Source organism: Cryptotermes secundus, unplaced genomic scaffold (assembly GCF_002891405.2).
Source record: "Cryptotermes secundus unplaced genomic scaffold, Csec_1.0 scaffold899, whole genome shotgun sequence".
Classification (NCBI taxonomy): domain Eukaryota; kingdom Metazoa; phylum Arthropoda; class Insecta; order Blattodea; family Kalotermitidae; genus Cryptotermes; species Cryptotermes secundus.
Genome location: NW_019731283.1, coordinates 463,417 through 474,425, shown reverse-complemented (window position 1 = coordinate 474,425; position 11,009 = coordinate 463,417). Strand labels below are relative to the sequence as shown.

At 39.5% G+C, this 11,009-nt stretch overlaps 1 protein-coding gene across 1 annotated transcript in view; it reads right to left on the bottom strand.

Moving 5' to 3' along the window:
- Positions 1–6: 6 nt before the first annotated feature.
- The window catches only part of LOC111866915 (protein ELYS), a 42,648-nt gene continuing 31,645 nt past the window's right edge, over positions 7–11,009 (bottom strand). Inside the window, exons 19-29 of the mRNA XM_023856284.2 lie at positions 10,582–10,828; positions 10,147–10,290; positions 9,330–9,480; positions 8,821–8,944; positions 8,520–8,631; positions 7,525–7,748; positions 6,212–6,709; positions 4,247–4,459; positions 2,247–2,504; positions 1,635–1,749; positions 7–82 (exon numbers count right to left, since the gene is read on the bottom strand). Coding sequence (XP_023712052.1) covers positions 7–82; positions 1,635–1,749; positions 2,247–2,504; positions 4,247–4,459; positions 6,212–6,709; positions 7,525–7,748; positions 8,520–8,631; positions 8,821–8,944; positions 9,330–9,480; positions 10,147–10,290; positions 10,582–10,828 — 2,162 coding nt within the window. The remainder of the gene's footprint in view (positions 83–1,634; positions 1,750–2,246; positions 2,505–4,246; positions 4,460–6,211; positions 6,710–7,524; positions 7,749–8,519; positions 8,632–8,820; positions 8,945–9,329; positions 9,481–10,146; positions 10,291–10,581; positions 10,829–11,009) is intronic.

The window sequence follows — 11,009 nt, the reverse complement described above, 5'->3', positions numbered from 1 at the left end:
GAACATTCAAAACCTCCAAACAGCCAAAAGGAAGGGACTGCTACTGGAGATATTTACGGCAGACAGATGCCAGACATACTTCCTATTCAGTAACAGTGCAAAATGATAATGTGACATGAGGCCTGAAAGCCGGAACAGTGAAGCCAGAGTGGATGTCCATTGCTGAGAAATTGCTTGGAAATCCCACTGGCCCAAACCACAGCTCCTCCAGAATGAATTATGGTCCATATACTTAATAATACTGCACTTGTCTTAGAAATTAACCGACCAATTCTCACATCTCTCTAATGTTTGGCCATTGGCCACAATTCCGACCGAGTTCGCCTCATGCCTACAGCCCTAAGATCCACCACAATGTTACCCTTCCACCCCCATCTCAGTCACCGTTAGGTTCTTGCTAAGAGAGTGCCTTCCACTCTTTTTTCAAGCAAAATAAATTATCAAAGGAACTGTAACCCATTCCAGTCAAATTTAAATACCATGATAGCTCTCTGCTGGTCCATTTAAATGCCATTGGGCAACATAATTTCAGTACAGGCAGTATACAGCACACAGGAACATATCAAACCATAAGCCATACAACCTCAAGCTGACGTCTCTCACCTTCGGGATGAATTAACAAGGAGTTCAGCATTTTATATCAAATATTTTAACATTTTAGCGTTTTAACTTAAAAATAGGTTCGGATGAAAGTGAGAACTTGAGAGTGTACTCAACTATCTTAGCATGTTTTGTGCTTTTACACGTCAACATATCGTAGCAGCGTCCACACGACAAACATAATTGTGAACATCAAAAACAGCGACAGTGTTTCCATAATTATAGCAAGTGCCTCTGATGATGGTTGTGTCAAACCGAAACATGTAAGGCAGAAATAATAATAAAAAAGTGACCTACAAATTGTTACACTCGACGGACTTTCTATTAACTTTGTGATTGATAGTGTAACGGACCAAAATGAAACAATTCAAAATGTAAACTATCACTTTCTTTTACACGGTACAATTCCTGCCAACATTTGAAATGAACAGCCACTACCTGTCTATCAGTCCGTTAATGAGTCTTGAATCTACCATATCAATCTGCCACTCTCACAGCTTATCAGGTCCAGCTCACACTACTTAGTACAAAAATATTTTCCTTTGTTAAAAAATTGACAGAAAATAACAAAAATAATAAAAAGAATTGTTTTTTTCTTGTTAATTTCGTGAAAAACAAGGACAATAGCAGTATGTGGCTTTCTGAAGTATCCACATCTGGTTCAAGCAAACATGTGTATTTTCTGTTAGTGTACATGGAAGTGAGTAAGGCAACTGTCTTTTGTGCTTATAACACATGTTAAACCTTTCTGTGGCCCACTTCAAATTCCACCACAAAGCACAAGTATGTCAAGATCTACTGGTTGAGAAACAACAGACTATATACACAGAGAGACAGAAGGAGTGACAAGCACAGTCAAAACAGGAATCTCTAATCAGCACAGAATTGCTGTGTATGAAGTATATTTACCTACATAAACAGCATGTTAACAACTTAACACGATTACCTCTTGATCTTCAAAACTGCCTTCCTCTTCCTCTTCCTCTTCATCCTCATCCTCAATGTCCTCTTCCTCCTCTTCCTCAATGTCATCCTCTTCTTCTTCAATGTCCTCCTCTTCTTCTTCAATGTCCTCCTCTTCTTCCTCAATATCCTCCTCATCTTCAATTTCTGTAGCATGTATCTCGGGTCTCACAATTCGTCCTTCATCTAAGAAGCCAGTATGACCAACAATACAAGAAGTTATAGACAGAACTTGTCATACATACTTCCTTCCAAGTAGTTGCATTGGAAAGAAGAGGCAAGTCAATCTTAACTGAACTATGGGATATTTCTAACTAAAATTCTGGTGTAATATAATACGTTTGCCCAATTGACAAAGACTAGGTATCAGAAATGGGTGAATTTACTGGAACTGTTTATAACCCCACACAGCAAATTCATGTGCTAACATTAGAACAACATGACAGTGAATATCAAGTCGTAACTCTTCAAAATTAATGCAATTTTTAGTGTCACAGAGATAAAAAACATGAAGACACAGAAACTGAATATGTTGAAGTAAGACATCATTCAACATTCATTAGAGTTTAAATGTGGATGTGTAAAACCTCCCAATCTCTGTATTTTTTAAATCATTTTACCCCCACATAAAGTTTTTCTTCTAATATGTTAGCACATAATAAGAATAAAAAACCCTACTTCACCTTGTTCACTGTCCTCCTTGCAACCGCCTGTAGCCATCTCATGTTCTTTTTTCCTTGTGTGAAGCACATCAGCAACCTCATCAGGTTGATCATTCTCACTGGTAGACTCCTCTTTCTCATCAAGTGCATCTTCAGATTCAGTGATCAATGGCTGAAGGGTTTGGTACTCCTTCTGGTCATCCTCAGAGCATGCAAACATCTCCACGTTCCCAGTAACAGACTCAATGACCAATGCTGGCATCTTCTCATCTCCAGATTCTGAAAGGTTAGAGAGTCTAACATCCGATCCTGGAGATGTAAACATAGTTCTCAAACTTGGACCAATTTTACATCATATTCATTGAGAGAACATTAAAAATGAAGCAATTATAAGCAAATACTCTTTTCAAATGTAAGGTAAAACGAAAAGTTGATCCTGTGCTTAGTTAAGCACTATGGCATGATGATAGTGCAGTCTAAATCTCGGCATAAGATAAAGGTGTCAGTTTTACAGGCTGGCAATTTTACCCCTAGTGAAAGATCACACTGCACCCATTGGACAGGAGGCTGAGTCTGCCCGGTGCACCCAAGTTTTCGACTACAAAATTGCAAGAAAAATGTCTGAATTATGCAACAAAATATCCCTAATGAAATCATTATCCACTGCAATGTGCAGAACGTACCACAAGCACGCACATATCTGTGCAAGCACACATAGTAGACCTTCATGTTAAAAAGATCCATGTTGTCCAGTTCAGACAGAAAATTAATCTCACTCACAATGTCCAATACACCAAAGGTGATTGCAATGAATGGATTACTTAACAACCAACTACCCCTTCGTCTATTCTAATTTAATTTTACTGATAAATCTTAGCATTTACTGAAACCACCAGGCTTCATCAAAACCTTTTTATTGTGAGTGGGGTTATCAGATGACCAATGGACAGATGCAGCAACACACTCTCTTTTTAAAACAAATCTAGAAGTGTAAGAGTGGTCTGATTTTACTGGAATACTTTTCTTGTACATGTATGTTGGTAAGTCAATAAGTAAGTTACAAATGGATATAGAACTTAAAAAAATAAGAGTACTGATTTGAAAAATGCTTTTATTTCTCAACCTCTCTGTACATTCAGGCACTTGCCCCATCATTTCACAAGCCCCTGAAAGCAAGCAGCATAAAATTGTTTGGGCTGCTGTCATGACTGGGATCACGAAGGCATACTGCTCACCGCATTCCAGCCTCAAGGACAAACCGTAAATGCCGACTCCTAGTGTAACATCCTCAGGAAACTTTGTAAGGCCATTCAACGGAAGTGACCAGGACTCCTCACCTAAGGCGTGTTGCTCTTGCATGACAATGCACATCCCCATAGTGCCAACAAGACAAATGAGAAGCTGCGAAATTTCAAGTGGGAAATCTTCGAGCATCCTCTGTATAGCCCCAACCTTGCTCCAAGCGATTTACATTTGTTCGGCCCTGTTAAACATCATCTTTCAGCTGAACATTTTCCCAAAGATGAAGCTGTAGAAAGGGAAGTCACCGCCTGGTTCCAACAGCAGCTCAAGAGAATTTTATGCTGCTGGTTTTCAGGGGCTTGTGAAACAATGGGACAAGTGCCTCAATGTACAGGGAGATTATGTTGAGAAATAAAAGCATTTTTCAAATCAGTACTCCTATTTGTTTAAGTTCTATATCCATTTGTAACTTACTTATTGACTTAGCCTCATACATGGGCTGCGCCATAGCTCAAGCAGTTAGTCACTGGCTTCCCACCGCAGCGGCTCCAGTTCAATCCCGGGTCTGGTCAAGTGGGATTTGTGGTGGACAAAGTGGCGGCAGCACAAGTTTTCTCCAAGTACTTGGGTTTCCCCTGTCAATCTTCATTCTACCAACTGCTCCACAATCACCCTCACCTATCATCTGGGGCTGGTACAATAAGCCAGAAGTGGCTGCAGCACAAGGGACTTAGCCCCACCCCATTAGCAATAGAAAAAATACCCTCATACATGCTTACCTTCACTGAGATCTTGTACACCAACATCACCATCAGACGAACTGACAGTCACATTGACAGCTGCCGCCACCTCCTCTTGCTCCATATCCTTGGATATTTCAAACGAAAGCCCACTGTAAGTTGTGGTATCTAGCAGGATGCCAACATCTTTCTTTTCCTCCTTGAGCATCTCCTCTGTACCAGACTGAAATTCATTCCCGCGTTCACCTGAAACTGTAAGTTCACTATGAATATGAACGTTCTATATTGTCTATTTTACAGATTCCTCCATCACCTAACAAAAGATACTAGCACAAATGAAAGAATATAACATTTTATGATTTGGGTTTAAATTTCTGCAGCACTAGAGACTTCGAACACATAACCACTAAGGACAAAGCACACTCATGTTGGCACATATAAGTGTGTGATCACAGAAGGGTGGGGGGACTAAAGTTTCTGGAAAAAATGCTGTCATGGAAGCCTAACAGGGTGGAAACTGCATCATATGGCCTGCACATGTTCCTCGTAAGATCTGGATTGTTAGGGAAGCTTCTTGGTTGATGATGGTCACCTGTGAACTCATTAGAAATTCCTGACAGGTGATGTGCCTATAAAAGTAGCTGCCAAGTTCTTGAGAAGGTCTCAGTTCACTTCTGTGTAGAGCAGAGCAGAGGAGCAAGTAGTGAGTCAGTCAACTTTCAGCCTCAGTGCAGTGCAGTTCAGCACAATATATGAACAAGAAGTCAGTTTTTCAGTGTTCAGTTCAGTGTAGTTAGTCAGTGAATGGGTGAGTAGTATAAAATTCTCAGTTCACTGCAGTGCAGTGTGGTTCAGTTCAGAAAAGTGAGGACAGCACTGTGGTTAGTGGTGGTGCTGTAAAGTAACAAGTAAACGAACTGATCTCAAGAAGATAAATGGTTGCAAATAGTGAGGCAATAATCGCTCCAAATGTGGATACTTGTTACAATATGAAATTTAAATACACCCATGAAGACTTTGAAAGCAGAATATATGTGTTTTACGGGCCGCCTTTGTGGTCTAGTGGTCACGGTTCCTGGCTACAGATCCAAAGGTTCCGGGTTCGATTCCTGGTAACACCAAATTTTCTGAGAAGTAGTGGGTCTGGAATGGGATCCATTCAGCCTCACGAAGATAACTGAGGAGCCACTTGAATGGAAAAGTAGCAGTTCCAGTCAAGAAAACCAAGCTTAACGGCCATGAGAAGCCATTAAACTGACCACGCGACACCATCTATCTGCAAAAGTTGCCACTAACTTCACCAACAAGCAGACGGAAAGCCACGGAGTTTATGTTATATATCTGTTTTACACAGAGTGGCATGAATAAAATAAAATAAGCAACCAACTCCCTTTTTTCTGGCATTCTTCAAATGTCTCATGCAAAATCAGTAGTCGTATTACAATCTACAAACGCAAAAATTTGACCTCTCTAACTAAAATCATTCATCATTATATATAAATTAAGAGTGCAACTTTGTACATTCTACCATCACAGTATCATCAGTCTCCATTTTAACAGCTTTATCATTTCTACATCTAAATATGGATCATCATCAATGGTACTTGCTGAATACTCAGAAAACCACCAACAACTGCAAAAAAAAAAAAAAAAAAAAAAAAAAAAAGTTCAGGATGTACCTGAATGGCAAAGACAAACCTAAGGTGTATCTCAGTACAAAATGCTGTGCCTTCATAAAATTGTTGTAGAAACATGTGTCAGAAACAACTGACAGTGAATGACTTTCTTATCAATAAACCATGGTGATACATATCCCAAATGTTGGGTTGTGACTAAATGACTGGTAACAGTTGTTCACAGAACTGGAAGCTGAAAACAAGGCCCTTATCAGGGTCATTATTATGAGGGCTGAAGTAAGTGAGGAGCATCTGATCATTTATAGGTGTTAAAAGAGTGACATTCTGTCAAAGAAGCATCAAATTTTCAGGTATTATGAATGCTTACTTTTTGCAGTAACAGACTGTTCCTTTTCTTCCATATCTGCTTCAGAACTTTTCTGTACCAAGCCTTCTGCAGCTTCCAAGTTACTGCCCTGTTCCACTACTAAATGTCTCACTTCAACAGCATCTGCAGTTACTGTCTCTTGATCCTCAACTGAATTCTGAATGCTAGTTTCAGTAGTCCAGGTTGTGGGTTGTGATGGTGTGAACTGTTCCTTTACTTCTACAGGCTGAACCTGTGTTGAAATAATTTCATCTTTCCCCTTGTCAGAATTATCAACTCGCAGCTTCTTCAGAGGGCACTCACTCTGAACATCCGCGCTGTCCGCAACTGAATGATTAGCGCTATCGACAGTACGGTCACTGTTCTCCAGGCTGTGAAACACATCACTGTTATCATCCACGCTTATAGACTCACTGTCCTGCAAGCACACCTCTGACTTTGAATTATCCTGCTCATTTTGGGACGCTTCTCCGGTTCCTTCTCCTTCCAGAGGAGAATCTGAAAATAAAAAAGAACAATTCACTCTCTTTAGTATCTATGAGGAAAATGTTTGGAGGATGAGGTGGGCAGGGCATGTAGCACAAATGGGGAAGACAAGGAATGCGTATAGGATATTGCTGGGAAAGCCAGAAGGCAAGAGACCACTTGGAAGACCAAGGCGTAGGTGGGTGGACAATAAGATAGGATGGGATGGTATGGATTGGATTGATCTGGCTCAGGATAGGGACCAGTGGAGGCCTCTTGTGAACGCGGTAATGAAAGTTTGGGTTCCATGGCATGCTGGGAAATTCTTGAGTAGCTGCAGAATTGGCGGCTCCTCCAGAACGGCTCAGCTCCATGAGTAAGTAAGTAAGTAAGTAAAAAGTTTGTAAAATTACATGTAGTTTTAGTACAACCACCACCATCCACAAATACTCAAATATAAAACTGCAGAAGAGCTTTCATTATCACTTATTCGCTGCCAGGTTTGAACATATAAGGCTTGCAATGAAACTATACTTCTACTTTTATAAGAAAAATATTGAAACTGCTTACAAGTTGTGACATTAAATATGTTTAGTCTCTTTCTGATGGTTCCCTCATTATCAATAAACTTCTGATAGGAGCAAGCATGAGATTGTATTCCAACACAAATACATTTTGGGAGCTATAATTAACCACCACTCTAAATTGTCTAAAGTGCTTACTTTATTCCGTAAACGATAAGCATGAACTCATATAATGTGTACGCCTAATATATCTGTATGTTCATGCAATGGTACAAAGCCAGTTCTGCCCTACCAATTTGTGAATGAATGAGCCTGAATGTGTACCTGATGTATGTTCCTTCACAACTCGATCATGCAATGGAGACACAACAGATGAGAGATTCTTTTCCACAAGGTCAATCATACTACTGCTAGCCATTTGTAACGTTTCACTGCTGGAAATCATGTTTTCAGGAATGGAATTGTCAAACCTTACAGGCCCATGATGACGAATGCGTGTTAGTGCCTTGCGAGGTGAAACACCTAATATGCTCTTTTTGCTGGCAGACCTGAAACAATAGAGTTCTAAGTCAAGCAAAGAAACTGCAAACACATGCATTCAATGTGCAATCTGATGATGTTACGGCAGTGACTACGAAGATTACTGCATCTGGAATGTAATGCCAGATGAGAGCCTGTTTGGGTTACTATCTGATCTTGAGGATGGGGTGGTACAGTCCTCTGAAATTATGGTAAACTTTTACCATACTACATGCTGTAATACTCCAGATGATAGCATTCTTTCTACAAATCTGTTTAATTTCACAATGAACAAATGGGAATACTAACTAAGCAATGAAATGAAGCGTTATTTATACAAAATATATGTCAAAAGTATTTTGCTGCTAGAAATACACTGGTCATGTAAGAAAATTTCTAGTTTGATGGGCATTGATTAAATTCATACACGTAAGGCCATTATTTTATCCTTTAAAGAACTGTGTAAACTATACGTTAACATCCACTTTAATGTCTGAAATTCTGCATTCTCCCAAAAGTATACCTGTGTGATTCACATGATTCTCACAATAAACAGTGATTATTTCCTATACAACATGAATGAGTTGGTATTTTCTAATGGGGATGCAGTGCATTCTCTGTAAGGGAGGAATTAAATTTCCAAATACCATTTTGGCAAAATTTGCACTTCAAAGGGCTAATGGACAGTTCTGATCATTCGATCACTGAATGACATATTGCATGGTCTGTTAACCACAAAATCTTATCACCTCAGCTGCTGTGTGCTCAGCTTCATACAAACTGCAATCCATTACACTCACCTCATGACTGAAGGCGATGTAATGTCTTCGGGGGTTAAATTCTTATCCTGACGCTCATCTGATGGGAGACTGAAGCGAATTTGTCTTCCCTGCACAGCCTCCTCATCTGAAACTAACATAAGATTGTCACTTACAACACTATTGAACTTTTGCCATTTTTACTCATGCACCGTCAACAAACTAGAGAAAAATAAAACTGTATCAATACCCCCATTTGAAGATTTGTAAAATTTATAATTTATCATGTGATTTTGCAACAGTGCTTTATACGAATGCAGCAGAAATTCTGTACTGTAATTACCTTGCATCTTTTCCTCTGACACTTCTTCTTCCTCCTCCAGCAACTCAGGAGTAGCTGAAGCTCCCGTGAATGATACCTGTGACAGATTGTCAGGACTAACAGAGCAACGCACCATCTTCCGCACCTGACACATAAAACAACTTATTCTGCAGCAGTTGCACAATACAGCAAAGCCAGAAGTCAAGGATGCAAGAGATGTGAAGGCTATTAGTATTTAATGAGATGAAACAAAGACTCCATGAACAAATGATTTATTCTGTTCTTAAATATAATATAGAGTGAAATACACACTTAAAATTTCTCTGGGGGTCAGCATTTATGAATACTGACCTGGTAACCATCCTATCACCATACTGGCTCAAACTAGTCACAAAATGATACTGTTTATTTATAGAGAAGCCAAACATAGGCTACGATAACAACTGTAACTTACATCTTTCATGTAAGAGTAAGATATGGTATGGAACCAAAATAAAACATGGTTACAGAACCCACAGTTTGACAAGTACCTTCAGAATGGACTGTGGTGTGAATACAGTATTTGAAGAAGACAGATCTTGTTTCTCCTGTAGCCGAGAGAATGATGAGGGTGTCCTCCGTCGGACATGAGGTGTCTGGAGCAGAGACAATGCATCTGGGTTGGAGTACCGATCCAGTCTCCTGCCAACAAGACTCTTCATTTAGCCAACATCCAGGAGTGTCTTCCCGTGTGCAATTCACTTTGAACATCAATACATGCTCTTCTACACTGAACCACATCCAAGTCACATTGGACTACAACAGCACCTTTACTTTGGGATTAGATTATCTATAGTGGAATATAGCTGAAACTGGAAGATGAGGACAGATGTTCTTCCAAGATGTCGGTAATGATCTCCTAGAATACCTGGCAGCATATCCCACAAGACGGTAAGTAATCTCAGTAGTCATGTGAACCTCAAATCTACCACAGATTTTAGGCACTCTATATTTATTTATGAAGGGAGTAACTGGCATGGCCATGTAAACATAAATATAATTTGGTATAAGATATGCAATTTAGTTTCCTCACATTCTTTCCCAAATTCAAGTAAACAGTATTAACAAATTTGCTCCCACATCTGTCCAGTGGTCAGGTAAGTGCTCCCATATGTAGATTACCATATCAGACTTAGGTCAGACAGCAACATATGTGAACAGATTTCATTAACATGCCTGAGCTGAATGAACCGGGAGGACTCTGAAGATTTAGTATATTTCTTTGTTACATAAACTAGGTTCGCACAAAACAGGCTTGCACTATATTTTCCTTTTCCAGAACATGGCATTCATATGTTGTTTACTTACTTGCGTGATGACGCAATTGCGCTTCCTAGTGGCGATGAGTAATGGCCTGAATATCGGAACCGCTTCACAGGGGAACTACCCAGATCATCATCAGACTTTGGACTTGTGTATGTGAGCGTTGGGAACACAACAGCTGTCACATTCCTGCAAAGACAAATGTAAGTTAAATTACTAAGGTAATGTCAACCCTATCTTCATGTAATGTATATATTACATGAAGTTTTAATAAAATTATGTAAGTTACAGTCACTTTAGTCCAAGCATGCAATTTATTTACATCTGAAGACCCATCCCTTTACAGAGAAAACAGTCGTGTCCTATTTCAAACTCCTAATTCAAAATAACTTTCAGAAAGAGATACAATCTGGAAACATAACTGAAAAGCAATTACACAGATGCATTAAAATAAGAAATATATATGTTCTGAAGAAATACCTCGTGAAATTCGATGTGTCTGATGCAGCTCGAGGTGTACATAAAAACGGTGTCATTTCTACTGAAGGATTCTCCATGCTGGAACGATCCCGTTTAGATGGAGTGGATGACTGAACAGGAGACTGAATCATATGACTCCATGTCTCACGAGCTTTCTCCAGAGTGGCCTGGATCAAGGAGGATTTATAGCGAACTGGCTGCAATTCACCACGGTGAACTTCCACAGACATCGGAGTTGGTTGTGACACTGTACTCATAGTAAATACAGTACATTAACAGTATCAAGTGATTATTACTGCCAGTGTCAAAAGGACATTCCGCATACCATGAGCTTAAACAAAAAAACATTTCCGTTGATGACATGACACTGTTTTAAGGATCATGGTGATTTTGATTTGTTTCATTCTGGTCCATCACACTAATATTAT